The sequence below is a fragment of the Gossypium hirsutum genome, chromosome D05, assembly GCF_007990345.1.
Source record: "Gossypium hirsutum isolate 1008001.06 chromosome D05, Gossypium_hirsutum_v2.1, whole genome shotgun sequence".
Taxonomy (NCBI): Eukaryota; Viridiplantae; Streptophyta; class Magnoliopsida; order Malvales; family Malvaceae; genus Gossypium; species Gossypium hirsutum.
The window spans coordinates 458,350-477,039 of record NC_053441.1 but is presented as its reverse complement, the minus strand read 5'-3'; the positions used below and the strand labels follow the sequence as shown (position 1 = coordinate 477,039).

General features: G+C 32.1%; 2 protein-coding genes across 10 annotated transcripts; one reads left to right on the top strand and one right to left on the bottom strand.

The window, feature by feature from the left end:
• The first annotated feature begins 3,619 nt into the window (after positions 1-3,619).
• Positions 3,620-8,077, top strand: LOC107907491 (VIN3-like protein 2). Of its 9 annotated transcripts, none has more exons than XM_041092978.1 (5): positions 3,620-3,790; positions 4,279-4,373; positions 5,339-6,017; positions 6,269-6,573; positions 6,685-8,077. In XM_041092978.1, exons 2-5 carry the CDS (start codon positions 4,355-4,357, stop codon positions 7,830-7,832), a joined length of 2,151 nt encoding a protein of 716 aa, XP_040948912.1. In that variant the 5' UTR covers positions 3,620-3,790; positions 4,279-4,354; the 3' UTR covers positions 7,833-8,077. The 9 variants fall into 9 exon arrangements, with proteins under 9 accessions (XP_040948912.1, XP_040948913.1, XP_016690378.2 ...); XM_041092979.1 differs by having other exon boundaries at positions 3,620-3,948; XM_016834889.2 differs by having other exon boundaries at positions 3,668-3,790; positions 6,682-8,077.
• A 1,910-nt stretch (positions 8,078-9,987) lies between these two features.
• LOC107907492 (WD repeat-containing protein 75) lies at positions 9,988-18,225 on the bottom strand. The gene is made up of 16 exons (XM_016834892.2): positions 17,973-18,225; positions 17,699-17,884; positions 17,057-17,236; positions 16,220-16,628; positions 15,722-15,840; positions 15,557-15,634; positions 15,093-15,233; positions 14,854-14,898; positions 14,599-14,765; positions 13,648-13,726; positions 13,480-13,565; positions 13,200-13,329; positions 12,570-12,702; positions 11,873-12,024; positions 10,827-11,025; positions 9,988-10,551 (listed from the first exon to the last, which is right to left on the bottom strand). The coding sequence occupies exons 1-16, from the start codon at positions 18,090-18,092 to the stop codon at positions 10,337-10,339; spliced, it is 2,439 nt and encodes an 812-aa protein (XP_016690381.2). The 5' UTR covers positions 18,093-18,225; the 3' UTR covers positions 9,988-10,336.
• Between the last annotated feature and the right edge of the window lie 465 nt (positions 18,226-18,690).

Below are 18,690 nucleotides of genomic sequence, written 5' to 3'. Positions count from 1 at the left end.
TTAAATAATGAAGATTTTAAATTTTGATTAAAAAATAAAGTAATAAAAAAGTGACTTATTTATTTTTTGTAATATTGATCACAATATCCCTGGTGCCACAAAAAAGTTAATTTTATAACGCAGATAATTAAATTAATAGATTAGTTAATTATCGTATAAAATTTGATAAATCAGAATATATAGGTGTCATTTTAAAAAAATAGAATGAAATCGAGGATAAGAGAATCAACCGACAAAATTAAAAAAAAAAAAGTCATTTGAGTTGGATTATTACAAGAAAATGATGAGCCGACAGCAAGTGATTAACCATCAGATTAATGTTGAGAGGGAAGATTAGTCGATGTTAAGAATCCAGGTGGCAATGCTACAATCATGTCGGCCTTCCTTAATCATCCTTTCTTTCTCCACAATGCAAATCAATGACTCAAATAATCACTCCTATTCATACATGCATATTTATTAAAAATTAATATAAAAATTATCTTTAATTAAAATAATAAACTTAATATTTAAAAATTATTGTCATATGAGTTTAAATATGATCATATTAAGTTTTATTAAATTTATATAAAAACATAAAATAAAAAAAATATTTTAATAATTTTCTAGTTGAGTTGTGGCTTAAATATAATTACAGATAAATATAGTAATGTTTTTTTTTTGTTTTGTTTTGAATTATGGATTAATTGGACACTATGTTATGTTAATTATATATATTTTTAAAAATTTTAAACCTAAACACTTGAAAACATTACTTTTAGGATTTCAACCAACGTTTTAGTTAATGTTGCCATTTATGTAAATATTTTTGTAGCCATACTATTTATGATTATGAAAGAAATGCCACAACTGATAGTGGAACTGATTTTTTTAAAAAATTTATTCGAAATATTAAGTATCTTTGCAATGAAAAACAGATTATTAATGGATTAAAGAAATTTAGAAATATGAAGAATTGAATGGTCATGCGAATGTGAATGTGACAAATAAATTAACTAATGAAAAGATTAGTTAGGTTATGACTTATGCGGATGCAGCTGTATATTAAACAAAAACAAAAAAGGTTAGGTAAGGTTACATGAAAAGAGTGAGTGAAGGCAGTCATACATTTGGGCCACGTAGGCGATTCTTTGGTAGTCCCAAATCCCGAGACCACAAATTAACAAAATCTACTCCAAATTTTGTAAGTTCTCAATTCCTAAGCGTAAAACAATGATGTTATCAAAAGTATCCTAAGCTCAAAGCACATGCGTAAAAATGTCACGCGCGCTTCATGTCTTCTATTTTCATCTGCTCTGTTACTTGATGTAACTCTTCCAATTTGCGATAAAGTAATTATATATTATTTATTTATTTTAAAATTTTATTTTTTCTTACTCATAAAAATTGGTGTGATTGATAGAACAACTAAATAATTATAAGTGGTATGCCACGTGTATCTTATTTTGACATATATGAACTAAATTTATTTATTTATTGATCTAACATTTAAAATGAGATACACGTGAAATGTCACCTATAACTATGTACCAATCTCTTGAATTAACATTTAAAATCTTTACTTATATTACTTTTATCTTCATTCAATTTAACGTTTATATTTCAATATTATTATTTTTAATTTATCGATTAAAATTTATATGCAAAACCAATTTCATTAAAAAAAACTAATATTAGATACAATAAATTTTAATTGTAACCGTAAAATAATAATTTGGGAGGGAGAGAATGATATTAAAATTATTTATGCAATTTACGAAAGAAATAATTTAACATATATGATGTGAATCAGTAGTTAAACTTATAAATGAACTATAACATGAAACAACTAATTAATTTAATTATACTTTTTTCGGTACAAACTACAAACTCACAACCAATTCTTATAAATCAAGGATTATGCTTAATGTGATATAGAACTAAGGGGAAAGTGATAGGATGGTCCAATATTTCTCTTTTTCTTTTTCTTAATTACGCGTTATTTATTTCGATGTAAATTTATATTTAAAACTTTGTTTTTAATACACTTTTCATAGATTTTTTTTAACTCTGCAATTAAAATAATAATAATAATAACGACATCTATATACTTTCTTACACGTGAATTTTATTTTATTAATTCATGTTACTTGTTTTTGTTTTCTTAGCAGTTCCAATAAACCAATGTGTTTTTTTTTATTAATTTTTTTAGGTAAAATATTAAAATTATATATAATTTTTGAATTGGCATCAAATATCATATATAAATTTTAATTTTATGCGACTTTATATATGAAATTTTAATTTTATTTAATTTTTAAAATCACTAATAACATTATCAAATTAACATTATTTTATGTTGATATATAGTATAAACAAACAATTATATTAATTCAATATGAAAATAAATGTATTTATAATTTTTTAAATGTATATAATTAAATTAAAATTAAAATTTCATTTACATTTACATATATAAACCATAATTCATATAATAAGATGATGTTTATTAAAGTACTTTTACAAGTTTATTTAAATGAAATTGAATTTAAGATTTTTCTTTTCCAAAACAACTTATAGTTACAACGAAATTGCGATTCTCGTTGAAAGGGTGAAAATTCCACGTTACGAAAAACATGTCCCACGTATTTTTAATTCAATAGAAAATGTCACTTTACACATTACACCAATTCAACTGAAAATTATACTTTTAATTTTAAAAATAAATATAAAAAAGGAAAAAAAAAATTCTAGAGAGGGTTTACACCAAAAAGAGACAATACAAACAGAAACATATACGAACAATAAAAAAAAAAAAGATAATACCGTAAACAAACTAAAAAACAAAATAATCCTGAAAATAGTATTTTTCAAATGGGTGCTTTTTAGGAAGTGAATAGATTCCTATTTGTAAGAAGATAAATTTTTTTAAAATGATATAAAAATATTTCATTTTATTTTTTTGAAGCAATAAATGTTTTATTTTATTTTAATTTGTTTGATCAATAGAAACATGATGCACTTGATTCACGGGTAAAAGATTGAGTCAAAGAAAACCTTTGATTAGTTTCTAGTATTTCTAGATATAAAATAATTTTATATTATGTTAATATTTTTAAAATTTTAAATGAGTTTTCGAATCAGTTAATTTATATTAATCTGTGACACTATTTTAATATTGTATTTTAAAAAATATTATATATTTCGATGAAATTTAATTGTTAATATTATAAAATTTGAAATTTTTATGATATTGTCAATATAATAAATTTAGTGTCAATTGTGAATTTATTTAACTTTGTGTTTAATTTGTTAAATATAGTCTGGTGAATGTGATTTAATTCGGATTTTAGAATAAATTTAATAAAAATTAACTGTTAATATTATTAACTGATTATGATTTTTTATTAAATCAATTTTAAAATTTAAATTTAATCGTAGAATTTAACATTATTACATTTAAGTATTAGAATATAACTATGGTGAAACCCGCCCCATTTTAAAAATGAAAGTGTCAAAATTATGTAATAAAGTTTTAAAAATATAAAAACATTAAATTAAGAAAAAAAAAGTAAGTTAGAGAAAATGAGATGGTGTGAAACACTAATACAAATAACAGCAAATACATTTAGATTTAGTCACACAAAGAACAAAAAGTAACAAATATCTTATATAGAGGAAAAAAAAGGTGATTGGATTAAAAAAACAAAAAAAGTAAACGTGATGAAGATTGCACAAGATGACATGCAAATGCCGCATTTGCCCTCTATCTTCCTCTGCGTCGCCGGCCCACCCCTAATCCCATTTCGTTGTATAGTTTTTTTCTCCTCACATCGTCTCTGTGTTAAGGATTAGAAGTTTAGAACAAGAGTAGCAATAGCATTATAAAAAGGGCAACAAAAAAAGAGGACTCTTATTGAATACCCCCCCCAACCAAAAAAAAAAAAAAGAAAGAAAAGAAACAGAGAAGTTAGTATCTGTCTACAATATTATTATTATTTGTTTATTTTATTATTTATTTATTTATTATTGAGAAGGAATCGGAATAAAAAAGGGCTTTCAATTCTCAACCCCAAGTAAGTCGTGGATCCTTTTGTTGTGGGGGGGAATTTCAAGCTTCCTTTCTTGGTATTTGTTATTCCCATCATCATCATCATCATCATCATCATATTTCACCCTTTCTTTGTCTCTCCTTTCTTTTTGAAGGGAATATGTTGTTTATTATTTTTGTTTAATACTGTTTTTTTTCTTTGGTTTTTGATTAGTGTGTTTTTAAAAAAAAATTATTTTTCGTTACAGGCTTCAGAAAGTTGGGATTTTGATGGTAATGTGGGTGTTGTGTTGACGGCTATCCTATTATTCAGCTTTCGTTCCCATGGATTTCTCTTTTGAGGGTATTTTTAATTTTTTTCCTCTTTCTCGGTTTTTTTTTTTGCATTTTCTGGATGATATGTGATCAGGGTATTGAATATTTTGTTTTGATTTTGTTCATTGAAAGTCTTTAAAGGTTAGATCTTTAACAGGATTCCGAATTTGTCCAGTTTTCCTTTTTGTTGTTTATTTCTTACTTGTTTTTTCTGATTCTGGGTGTTGATTAGTAACTTTGGGTTTCTCTGGATATTGGTAAAGAATTTATTCCCTCATTCAATCAGATGACTATTTTTTTTTCCTGGAAATATTTGGAAAATAGAGAGCATCTGGTCTTTTAATTTTCTTCAGCATTATGATATATTGGTTTCTTAAAAATTTCTTATGGTGAATGAATTTTATGTTAATTTCCTGCATTTGCTTCCATAATGGAAAATACATGTAGTGTCTTTTTTCTGCATGATCTTATATGAATACTGTATATTGGTTTATATACGGATGAACTAACCTTATGTTGTGTCATGTTTTCACATTTGCAATCCTGATGACGGTGAAGAGCCTGAGGTTTTAGAAGGTCCAAATGGCACTATGTTCAATCCTGTACTTGAGACCAGCTATAATGTCTTCCTATAACCCCTTATATCCGGGGTATTTTATGTGTGATTAGAACATCCTTTTGAGTAGAAGTCAACTATTACTTTTTCTGTTTTGGATCCGAGTGGATTTGTATGTACTTAGATTAATGAAGTTTATTAAGACATAGTATATGTCGCATTCTACTTGAGCTTCTTGAATGACTATCGTAAATGGCCTGTAATGTAATTACCTGATATTATTGTTTCCGAGATGGACAAGGAGTAACTCATTGTTATTTTGCTGCCTTCTTTATATTTATTATTTTCGACATTTTTTCTAGTTGATACAAGTAATAGGATTAAAAGTTTGTTTTGGTACCTTCTAATACTTGGGATGTTTTGCTACTTGGCTATAGGAGTTGCACTTGATCCATCAAAATGTAGTAAATTGAGTATGGATGAAAAGAGAGAACTAGTCTATGAATTATCAAAGAGGACAAGTAGGGCCCCCGAAATGCTACAATCATGGAGCCGTCAAGAGATTTTACAAATCCTATGTGCTGAGATGGGGAAAGAAAGGAAATATACTGGCTTGACTAAGCTGAAAATTATAGAAAACCTTTTGAAAATTGTAGCCGAAAAGAATTTAGGGGATCATGAGAGTGTAATGGATCCTGAAATGCAATCCTCCCTAACAAATGGTCAGAGAACAGCCAAAAGGCAGAGGAAAGCTGATCATCCTTGTCGACTGCCTGTTCCGGTCAATGATTTTGCAACCAACAATGGTGGCGATGACATGACCAATGCTATTTATTGTAAAAATTCGGCTTGCAAGGCTAGCTTGAGACAAGAAGATACATTTTGCAAGAGGTGTTCCTGCTGCATTTGTTATAAGTTTGATGACAACAAGGATCCCAGCCTGTGGTTAATATGCAGCTCAGAGCCTCCTTTCCAAGGCAATTCTTGTGGCATGTCATGTCATCTTGAGTGTGCTTTAAAACATGAGAAGTCTGGTTTTCTAAAAGATAAACGGCATGCTGGACTTGATGGGATCTTTTATTGTGTACCATGTGGGAAAGTAAATGATTTGCTTGGGTAAATACTCCAACATACTATTTATTCTCTCTCTCTCTCCGTATATATTTATCTGTTTTGTTCCGTTTCTGTTTTGGTCCTTAGAAAATATGTATACTTATCAATCATCATAATTGCTAGCACTTCATATTTACTATTAATTTGTTTAAAGATCTAAATTTATTGCTTGATACCTCATGTTGGGACTCTCCAACCCTAAAAGTTCAATATTTTAACTCTAATCAGTTTGTACGCTTCCCATATCCTTTTAGGTGCTGGAGAAAACAATTGATGGCTGCAAAAGATACGAGGAGGGTGGACATACTCTGTTATCGTGTCTCTTTAGGCCAAAAACTTCTTAATGGTACTCAAAAGTACCAAAAACTTTCTGAGATCATCAATGAAGCAGTTAAGAAGCTTGAAGCTGAAGTAGGTCCATTAACTGGTGTGCCTGTGAAGATGGGCAGGGGTATCGTCAACAGGCTTTCTTCAGGACCTGAGGTTCAGAAACTATGTTCTTCCGCGGTGGAGTTGCTTGATAAAATGATTTTTGATATGATCTCAAATTCTTTACCAGGTAAATCCTTTACTTGTTGCTCTAATAATATATACGGCTTTTACTTGCAACAGAAGTTTACTTTCTTTAGTGGTATATATTTTGTTGATCAAATTCCTTCGTTTTCAGCAGGTTCAATCCCAAAACTTCCATCAATTATACGCTTTGAAGATGTTCAACCAACTTCCGTTACTGTGATTGTGGGTTCTGAAGAAACTTTACCAGGCGTTAATGTTGGTTACACTTTGTGTTATCGCAAGGTTCATGATATGGAATATCCTGAAAAACCGATTAGTACCATGTTAGTGCCAAATATGAGGTATGTTGCCACAGGGTTGACTCCAGCTACAGAGTATCGTTTCAAAATTGTCTCCTTTAATGGGACGAGATGGGAAATTCCGATTTCAACAGCCTGTATCGGAGATGAAGTCCCAAGCTGCCCTGTGATGGGAATAAGTCAAAGCCCAACAACCAACTGTAGTAGCCTTTCTAATCCATCTTCTGTGGAGGATGAAACTAATAATGTTACTCCGTATAGTGCTCAGAATGATGACCGGGCAGACAATTATCTGACATATTGCAAGGACACTGATAAAATTGTTTCCACAAATCTATGTGAAGGTGGCCCTAACACGGGTGAAGTTTCTCTATTGGGCATGGACCGTGCTATAGTTGGTCCCTTGCCCGATTCAGATGTCGTAAATGTTGAGAAAAAACACACATTGGATGACCCAATTACGGAGGATACAAGCACCGATAACGGTTCTGATGCCCTGGTTCAGATTGGTACTGAGTGCGTGCCATTTGTGGGTTGTTCAGAAGCTGCCCTTCCTGTTACTCCCTGTAGGATGGAAATAGTTAAAGATGGGCAAGGAAGGAGTGGGAGAAGTAAAACCAGCAACAAGGACCTAGAGAATCAGACCGGGAATGCAGAAGATCACCAAGACGGAAGCTCCTCCAAGAAGAGAAGTGGGGAAAGACGGGATGAAGAATGCGTGGAAAATGGACTCTCAGAAATGGATTTCGAGCATTGTGTGAAGGTGATCAGATGGTTGGAATGTGAAGGACATATCGAGAAGAACTTCAGGCAAAAATTCCTAACCTGGTATAGTTTGAGAGCCACTACACAAGAAGTGAGGGTTGTGAAGGTATTCATTGATATCTTGAATGCAGACCCGGCATCGCTTGCGGAGCAACTGGTTGACACTTTCTCGGATTGTATCTCGAGCAAAAAATCGTCTGTGGTGCCTGCTGGTCTTTGTATGAAGCTTTGGCATTGATGTAAGTGGGTGGTATATGGTAGAGCTATAAGATGGAAGTAGTTTTTGAGTGCAAACCTTGTTAAGGTTTGTATTAGCATAATTCTTTAGACCCATAACTTATATTCATCATTTTCTTATAGACAGACAGTCACCATATTATATATATTTAACATTAGCTTATGTCATTCTTATGATTATGTAAAGGATGACAGAATTCTTATCCTTTAATAGAACAGTTATTGGGCTGATCCAATTGAAGGAAACAAATTCGCAGGTCATTTAGCTTGACACATAATGTACATGTGGGGATGACACTCCTCAATTCCCTATTCCGAGTGGATGTTTGTTGAGTCTTCAACCCCTACTCCGAGAGGATGTTTGTGGGAAGGGGTAACTGCTATTCTCTCTTTCATACCGAAAAAACGAAAAGAAAAATGGAGGTTTCAGTTTCATTGTGTTATTATAATTTCTTTATAACACGTTGAATGCAGTAGCAGCCATTTTCCCATAAAAGTTGACTATAAAAGTTGAGTATAAATTTTGTTTTTCACTTTGGCATTTGGATTCGACAATTAAAGTATAAAAGATTGATTTTACACTATAAAATTAGGATAAGTTATCACTTGAAAATTTACAGGTGAATATTAGAGTGTCACATTTAGTGTTTTAATAGTTGGGCTGGTCGTTGAATAGGTCAAATCAATAGTTCTAGATTCAACTAATTTGATCAGTTCGACTACCAGACTAACAATAATTAAATAAATAAGTACAAATTTGTAAAAATTTAAAAGCAAAATGGAAAAAAAACTGTTCAATTGTCAATTTTTATCCGAGATTTCAATTTTTACCAATCTCAAGTAATTTCCAATTCAGTTGATACTACAGTGAACTTAGGTAGCAAGTTCAAGAGCCAAAACTTATATTATCCCAAAATAAATAGATAATATTTGTTGAGGTTGGTTTTATTCCAATTAAATGTGTTCATGGATCGGTTCAAGTTGGGTTTAAGCTAGGCGTAATTATGATATTAATACACTTTATGTTTGTTTAAACCCGACCTGTAATATGAGTCTAAAATTTTGTCCAAACTTACCTATATTTTTAAATGGTTAACCCAAGCCCATTTAGACCCACCCATATTACTTTTTAAAATTAAAAATATATTTATATTATTTTAATAATATGTTAAGATAATTATCTTAATATTTTTTAATGTTTACATTATAGTAGTATTATATATTACCATAGAGTTAATTTGTGTTATAAATTATATAATATATAAAAATAACATAATATAAAATATTATATGCTTAACATGTCAAGCAGGGCCGAACTTGGGCCTTAAATGTTCAAGACTGACTCCAGTTCATATTCTAAATTGTTCTAATTTTTTTGTTAAAACCTATTTTTCGAAATTAATATTTTTATCAAAACTCTTTAAAATTTTGAATGAGGCTTCTACCTAGATGAATAACTTGAACCATAATAGTTGTATTTCCAATCATCATTTCGTTGGTAAACTTGGTTTTAGTTATTCATTCGTTCTATCATATATCTAATACCATAATGATCCATGCTTCAGGCTTGGAAGGTTAAACGACATGATATTAACTATAATTTGCATGGGAAAAAGGATTTAGGCCTGTAATGCTGGAGAGCAACAATGGATAGTGGTGTATTCTGTTTATTTATGTTACCAAAAAGATAATAATAATTCGTCTTCATTATTATTTTCTTTCCTATATTCCATTTTATATTTTATTAGTGCAGAAAATATTTAATATTAAGCCTTTAGAATTTGTATTTAGAACAATTATGCAATTTAGTTTTTTATTTTTCATTTAAAATTTGACATTAGATCCTTTCGATATAATTATGTTTTTCAATTAGGTATATCATTCTAACCTTTCAATTCATCACACTCTTATTTTCACAACTTTGAATTCTTAAATCACACTCTACATAATATATATTTTTTTCAACCAAAACTTTTTCCACTTTTCCAACAATGCTACCCTAAACCTAATATTACACGTAACTAGAGATTACCAATTTCTCCCTTATTTTTTTAAAAAAATACATTGACCGTTTCAAGGTTGGAACTGTCATACTCGAAACTGGTGGGGTAAAATTTTTTCTGACTGAGGTGTCTTCTAACATTAAAGGAAAAACATTTCCAAAAAATATCTATTCACTTGATTTAAGGTTAGCTTCCTCCTACAAATATGTTTATAATGAATGAACAACACATGAATCCTTGTTCGACATACAAAAATTTCGAGGCTCAAAAAGAGGTTAGCAACTGTCATTACAGCATGCTGCTGGTACTGACCTCAACCCTCCACCCCCTCCCCCTGGTTTTAGCTATTTGCCGTATCATACTTTTATCGACCACAGTACAGCTTCCTCCATTGGTGATGCTTAAGCTGTTCTCTAGAATCCAAAAATGGTACACTGCTTGCATTTTAGCAGAGCATTCCAAAAGGGTCGTATATGAATATTAAACAAAATGCCCTCTATGTTCATTCAGCAGCAGCTGTTCTCTTTTCCAATAAGGATTCAAGGAAAGCTGAACACAGTTTGGTGAGAGGCGGAAGATTATGAGATGATCCACTGAATATGGTTTCCCAAGGTCTGTCAGATGGAAATGATGGAACCCAAGGAGCCTCAGGTCTCTTCCTGTCAAACTCTGGTAACTCTCCATAGATGGATGCATAACCATATTGCCCTGCTTGTCCTGTCATACAAGATAAAAATAAAGGAGAAAAAAAGACAATCGAATCAAATCCCCTGAAAACATTGTTTCTGCAGAAACTAATCGTCAGACTGAATTTCTAGTGTTTGTGATCATGTATTTCGGGAATAAGAAAAGAGTCTTCCTACGTGAGAATCGTAACTACATACCTGTGATGTGCTTCAAGTTTTTATGAACATGGACTAGTGCACTAGTGAATGTCGTGATTTTGATTTGGATATAAAAATGAGGATGTGATTATTGCAAGGAAGTCTCACCTTTGTGGTCATGGGCAGCAAGACCTTCCTTTTGGCTGACGCTAACCTCACGGGCATCTTTGCAGTATGGATCAAACAGAACATATTCATGATCACCATTCATATATGCAAGAAGCACCTCAGGTGCTTTGCCATCTATACTGATCTCTTCAACGGAAGATGGATTTACTTGAACAAAACAAAGAGCCCCACCCTTGGCCTGCAATAAGCAAATTCTTAACATCCTGCACTATGCCATATTATGATTTCCAAGTATGCTAAAATTGGAGAAGAAAATATACACATGCGTTATCATCATCATTAAAGCAGTTCCGGCGCATTCCCTTACAACTACTTGACAGTCAATAGAGAAACCAGGTGGAACATACAACTTTAGAGTACTCTGTGTATGTATATATATAGTTCTTCAACTTAGCAACAAAGTGTGTTTTTCCCTATTGCTACTTGTTGAATAATCTCCAGCCTACTCTTACTCCAACGTTTATGCTAATCACCCCATTATAAATAAATATGATGAAATTAAGAATGGAAAACCTTGTACTGGAAGAGGAATTTTCCATTACCATAGGGAACCAGAGCACTAAATGCTTGTTACATGCATAAAACATGGAAAAAACTGTTGCCAAGTTTGCTCACTCGAGCAAAAATTTCAAAACAACAAAAGTTGACCACTGGCGCTCCAAAACATGGATGCCATAACTGCTTTGATTTGATATGTCATTCAGATTTTACTTAGAAATACTACCATTACAAGAAAAATACATAGAAACCAATAACCAACTGTAATTTTTATCTTCAGAAAATAATGTTCTAGCAAAATAATCTTCTCTATAGATAAACAAAACAACATTTAAAATAAATTTTATAAATGCTAATATATAATGTTACTAAGCTACTAGATCTGCCAGACTGCAAGTAGTTAGTCTAAACCAGAGTTGCAATTCTTAAAAAAGTTGACCTTTGGGTGTATACATTTATTCATCTTCATTGTCAGCTCAGTTTTTCACTTCATAACATTGACGGTTAGACATAGAATGAGATCATACCTTCCTCACAGACCAAATAACAGTAGGAACAGGATCAGTTGCATTGAATAATAAGATTACACCATCCATTCCTTTAAAAGTTGTTTTCTTAGATGACTCAGGAAGAAGGACCAGAGCAGCAAAGGAAGATAAATCAACAGCAGAAGCTACAGCTGCACAAAATAAATGCAACAACATAAAATCTAACTTTGCCAGGAAAAATAAAGCTGAAGTTTCAGTTTTACTTGACATGTATGAGTGCAGTACAACAGCACATACCTTACATAACTTGCCTTTCCACAAATAGTAAGTTAATGTTCTTGCTACTTTAAATTTAAGGCTACTATTTGAGGGTTTATTGAATCCATAAAATTGGCAGTTCGACATTTGTACTCTAGAAATGAATTTGACATGCATTATTCAGGCTTCCTAAGATAAATCGGAAATTTGGACTGTATAGAACTACAGATCAACATGCAAATTCACAAAATTTCAATTAGCACAAAGTTCTGCAATCAGCAAAAGCTTATCATGTTTTTCTATATCAAAATGACTTAGGAATGCAATGACCTACCTTGAGCTTTCAAGAAACAAAGGTATACAACTTAAGGCAAGATGATCTCAAATTTTACATTTTTGATAATTAAGATAGGGGCTTACTTTGGAAATCAATGATATTACCAATTATACCGTTAGCCAAAAAGAAAAGGAGTTTCACCTTCTATATGAAGCTTATATGACCATGATACAGATAACTTTGACATGTTCCAGACAGAAAGTTGTGGATTTGAACCACATGATGCAGCTACAAGATTATCTGACTTCCCAACGAATGACAGGTTCACAATTGGCTGTGGGAAATGTAGAAACAATTAAGCACAGACCACTTATTTAACATACAATATACATGAATACCATTAGCAAAGACCGTGTACAGTCAAATAGAGAAACTTTGTTCTATGCAAAAACCAAGAAAAAGGAAGATGGTTCATGTTCCAACAAAAGAAAATAGCACCATAACAAAATCTAATCTAGAGAATTTCCAACAAAGAAGGAATTTAAATTCCCAAATTTGTTCCTTTACTTATCTATTACCTCCCCCCCCCCCAATTTAGTAAATACTCCTATTTACCGAGACAAAGGACCTTTGAAATAAGTCAAATCTGTTGTTGTTTGCAAAGGCTGAACACAGTGAGCAGCAGATGGTCATTACTGCAAAGAGGTGTCAAAGTGAACCATAAAAGGACCAAAAGATGGTGGCTAGGCCAAACTTAGCATTTATTTGGTTATTTTCTTATAAATAGTTTTAACAGCACAAATAAGAAAGACATGGCAACAATAGATTTACCGTGAGAGTTTCTCCAAGTACTGCCAAGAGGACATTCTTGTAGGGGTTCCATAATGTAATAAGGGTTTCTGCCGCAACAGCAAGAACAGAACCATCAGCAGAAAAGGCAGCAGCAGTCATTGGCTTTTTTCTGCACCACAGAAGAGAATAGATAAGAACAACAGAGATTATGACTTCTTTTAATCCCCATGATTTCTTTTAACAAGTCTTAATCTATGTCTAGGGCATGTAATACCAGCCTCTATGGAGCAAGAATTGTATGTAAATTTAGTTGTCATACTTATAAGAACCAACGGAATGGCAAGTCCAGCTAAAATTCTGACGCATCTGATCATTCTGTATAACATCATGGTTGCATTTCCAAACCTGAAATAACAGAAAGACCAAAAGAGAAGGTTAATTTCATTAAAAAGAGCAAGAAAACCAAATCATGCTGATCCAAAATTACCTTGAAGTCACCACCAAAAGATGAACTAACCACCATATTACCGGAAGGATGGAATTTAACAGCAGAAATGCCGGCATCCCTAAAAAAATGCCAAGTATCATTCTAATGTTCATTTCAAATTGATAAATTAAAATGTAGTATATTCTAATCTGTGCAATTCAATTGCGACCTTTGGTTCACTAATAAGAACAAACTAAGCATGTGTCAGGATGAAGGATTTCAAGGAGAGATTCATTTGCATCAAAATCTAAAAGCAAATTAGCTCGACAGACAATAAAATTTGAAATTGTCAAAATTTTTGGAATCCATATGAGCAATTCCAAAGGCTCAAATATCTTATTTCAAATCCCACATTCCACCTGAAAAGATGAAATTTGAGAGGTAGCTGCTTTTTTAGTGAGATATCAAGCATACCTCAACTTTTATTCTTTTCAACTCTAACTAAAAAAATTATTTGTTATACATTTCTAGGACTTTTTGTACTATTAACGATATCCCTACATATTACAAAATCTACCAACATCCACACTGCACATTTTTCTTCATGGTCTTCTTATTCTACCCATGATAGCATTGTTGTGCTATTACAATTTTTTTTTCTCTCATCAAATTACGATAATCAAAATTTTATTCTAAAAATACTTGTCCAAACAATGCAATTATTTTAAATTATGCCTTTAAAGTGCCTTCATCTTTCAAAATTCCTCATCCAGATGCACCCTCAGAGACAAAACCAATAAAAAGATATATGTTTTTAAGATAGAAGAGGGCAAGTTCAATGTCACCAGAAAATTTGAACTAAAGAATATTAAAATGCCATATTTTTCATACATCACGGCAGCATGAAAGTAGAGCTAAACTCTAGCCAATTGTGCAGATAAGCTAAACCCTGGCCTATCACCCGGCATTATTTTTCTATTTTGAAGGGAGGGATTAAATAAACTAGTTCACCTGTGTGGTTCATAAACAATTGTTGACAAGCTAAACTCTTTGTTTTGAGAACCTGCGTCCCAAAACTTGAGGCAAACTAGACCACCTATGCCCTCTTCAGCAAGCTTTACTTCAGAAGTGCTCATCAGAGAGCCATCAATGGAGAGAGCCACTGAAGTCACTATTACCTGTAAAATTAGTCAAGAAGATATAAGTAACAGTCAATAACGCATAAAATCCATGAGAAGACATAATACAAAACATGATTCAATTTACTGTGACATCATCGCCTGGTTGATGATTTCGCTCACAAACTTGAACCTGAAAGACAGCATATTTAAAAAGCTTCAACTCACAACTTATTTCGCAAAATGATAAAAAGACAGGGCGGGGGAAGTTACGGTATAAAAATATTGTATTCCAAGACGGTATTGCATACATGCAAAAGGAATACATATACAATTTCAATTTACACGTCCAATAAGAATAAGCAGCAAATGTAAAAATATCCTAACCTCAGAAACTCCACGATCGTCAAAGAGGCTGTAAAATTGGATACAATAATTCTCTGTGCGTACAGCAACTATCCCAGCAGTTTGGTCAAAAGCAATCCCATTACCCAAGCCTTTGTGGATATCAGGATAAAAACATGGAGCCTGAAACAAACAATACAAGAGTAACTCACTTGTATTGGCAGAAAACAGAAACACATACCAAGGTTGACCACATTAAAGGCCTGAGAACCAGCCACTGATAACCAATACTCACATATCATATACATTAAGTAAGAATGGCTTTTGTGGGTTACTTTTATGTTCACAACAAGGTGTCAGCAAAATTTCACATTTATGCAGTACCATGGGACTGCATATCCATGGTCTCAATCATCCCAAGCAGTAAATTATTTACATAGGAAACTGTAACATTTGAATAAAATGGAAAAGGTTCCTAAACTTCAGGTTGGGCTGATCAGAACAACCTTTATCCCCGAAATAGTCTTCAGAATTCCCATTGAAGGCATTTTCAGCAGATGAATTTGATTATCTGCACAAGATATCTGAAGAGACAAAGTCAGAAGTTTGAATAGTAACTCTCTTAAAGAAAAGAGAAACAATAATACAACTGTTAAAGAAAATATACTTACAGAAGAAAGGGTAGGGTCCGGAGAATCTATGAAATACAGCAGAGGAGATCCAATTCGTGGTAGAAATTTCTTCTTCCCAGTGTCTAGTTGCCAAACCACAAGCACTCCTTCCTTTCCACCTGAATACTAGCAGAAGTCAGTGTTATAATAGACAACTGACTTCTTTTGAGTGCATGAACAAAAGATCTATAGGAAATAAAAGAGTGGAAGCAATTATTCTGAAGCAGAATGCAATCAACTATCAAATCAAACCACCAAAAGGGTTAAAAACAAACTTAACACATTTATCCACGTTCTCTACTCTAAGAAGATTTGAGATTTATTATCATATGCAAGCACTCAACAAAAATGCACAATGCCACTAACTTAGGATCCTTATAAAATGAAGAACATAATCAGTTGGTTTGAAAACATGACCAATATTGCGGAAAATTCAAAAATTAGTCAAGAAGTATGCAAAAGTTCACATGTTGTACATGTTTATCTATTTTCAGTTACCTGAATACAAGTATGAGCCGTCCGAAGAGAAAGAGAGGACGTTGACTTCAGCTGAGTGCCAATGCCATGTAGAGCAGGAATCAGCATCATCATTATCTCTCACCCCAGGTTTGTCCTCTTGAACATTTATCAACTTTTGGTCCGCTACTCCATTGCTTGCAGCAAAGGCTCTATTACCAAATCCCCTCCAAGTCAAAATTCTCCCAGTTACATCCCCTGCAGCTATAATTCTCTGAGTTGGATGGAATGCAATGACAGTAATCTTCTTTGTATGGTGTAGTGTTATCTTCCTAACTGCTGCACGCTCAGACCCCTGATCAAGAACCTTCCATATATGAAGCTTGCACTTATTTCGGATGCCAAAGAATTTTCCTGATGGACTAACAGTTAAAACCTCTGGCTTTCTTGTCTGCAAAGCAAGATAAAAACATGGTATCAAATATGATTTACATATATGGTCAGTTCTGCAGGTAATTCTTAATTATAAAAATAAATAAACTCAATTGCTTAAATAAGAAAATGCTAATCCCCAAAATGTTAGTAAGCCAAAATTATTGTGATAAGAAAGCAAACATTCCAAAACATCTCCCATCTCCTCATTACTCAACCATGTTTAAACATTCCATCATGAAAAGAATTTTGAATGTTCAGACAACATGTCAACAGTGAAATCGACTTAATAAAGCTAGAGGTATATACAACATTCTAATAGCATTAATTTTATAAGTCAAAGTTGGCAGGTTTATTTCTGGTTCCTGAGTAAGGCAAAACATGCTTTGCATTTAAACTTATCCATACAGATATGAAAAAGCTAAATAGAAATCTTTTGGATTATACCTCCCCCAAAATTAATCTACCAACTAAACGAGACTTGCTTAAGTTACACTTCCGGATTTGTCTTCTCGAGGCTTTGGTCCTCTCTTGTGTTTCCTTTGTATCTTCAATAGACACATATGCAAAAAGGTCTTGATGCTTTCCATTTTCCTCAGCTGGAACGTCAAGGAAAGATGGAATCACCTAATATTCATTATAAAATTATCAAGCACTTAGTAAGAGTTTTAAAGAATATGAAAATTTTGTATACCGATAATAAATAGAAACTAGAATGCAATCGTTATCAATGTAAAAATAATAAGCAATAAGAACAGCTAGTATGCACTTATCTCAAACACACAGAAAAAGGGATTAAATTTTAAGCAAATTAGACCTGATTTGAGCAACCTGACTTTTCTTAAGAATACATAGCTATAATCAATTCAATTTGGCATGTATGACGAAGAATAATCATCAATACTAATTTTTAAATTTGAAGGAATATTACACCTTATGAATTTATCGTTACCCAAAATAATGGAAAAAAACCTTACAAAAGCATAGCGAAACTGCTATTCATAAATATTGGACGGTAAGGGCAAGGAAATAGCTAAACATTAATATAATTTTTTTATTCAGAAAAGTTTAATTTTAAAAAATGCTTACCATGGAGAAGATTGGCATTCGAATATCGATAGTTTTCATTAGCTCAGGCAAAGAAAAATCCCAATAACGAATGGTGCCATCAAGCGAAGCGGTCCAACAATAACACAAAACCTTTGCGGCTGGATTCGAAGGCGGAACTACGATGACGGAGGTGACGAGCGCCGTGTGACCCTCGAGTGAGGTTATCTAAGACCAATCACCGAAAAGAATAATATTGAAATTTCAGAAGTTGGAAGAAACAAAAATGAAGGGAAGACAGAAGAAGAAAAAGAACCAGGAGGCCGGTGACGGTGCTGAAGACGGAGACGGTGTTGGAGGTGCAGACGAGGAGTTTCTTGGCGTCATTAGAGAAGGCAGGAGGTGAAGACACTAAGCTTCGACCACCTCTCATCATGGTTTCTGTGAGGGTCACTTTTTCTTGTTTCAGAAACTATTTGTTGTTAGTCTTTTAGGTCTGCTCTGCTTGCTGCTCCTCAAAGCCCTAACTAAACCTCCTCCCCACCCCCCCCCCGGGTTCTAAATATTTTATGTATTTTTTTTCTTCCATTTTTCTCCCTTTTATTAGGATGGGATTCTTTCCATGTCTTTAAAAAAAATAAAACACAGAAAATATTTGTAGAGTATGAATTTATAATTTTTCGTAAATTAATGATATTGATTAAATTTTTTTTTCAAACTAAATATATACCTCAACTAAAACACTTTAATTTTTCATTTTAATATTTAATTTTTAAATCTGTTTAATAATTTTATCAATTTTTAATTGATATAATAAATATTGAATAAAATAAGGAGGTAGATAACTACTTTCCACCTAATGTTGATTTTATTTTAAAAAATAAATTAATTTCTTTTAAATGAGTCACTCGAATTATTATATTTAATATAAAATAAAAAATATATTATATTAACAAGATTAAATTTAATAAATAAATATTTTTAAAAACAATATTAATTTTATCAAATAACATAATTAAGTTCCATTAATTTTA

Bases quoted from the DNA above. Each gene is read 5' to 3' on its own strand.
- LOC107907492 (XM_016834892.2), bottom strand. From the start codon at position 18,092: ATGATGAGAGGTGGTCGAAGCTTAGTGTCTTCACCTCCTGCCTTCTCT. The intron at 17,885-17,972 runs GTTCTTTTTCTT...GATTGGTCTTAG, and splicing joins GCACCGTCACCGGCCTCCTG to ATAACCTCACTCGAGGGTCA. The intron at 17,237-17,698 runs GTAAGCATTTTT...AATGAATATTAG, and splicing joins GAATGCCAATCTTCTCCATG to GTGATTCCATCTTTCCTTGA.
- LOC107907491 (XM_016834889.2), top strand. The intron at 6,018-6,268 runs GTAAATACTCCA...ATATCCTTTTAG, and splicing joins AAAGTAAATGATTTGCTTGG to GTGCTGGAGAAAACAATTGA. The intron at 6,574-6,681 runs GTAAATCCTTTA...CTTCGTTTTCAG, and splicing joins GATCTCAAATTCTTTACCAG to CAGGTTCAATCCCAAAACTT.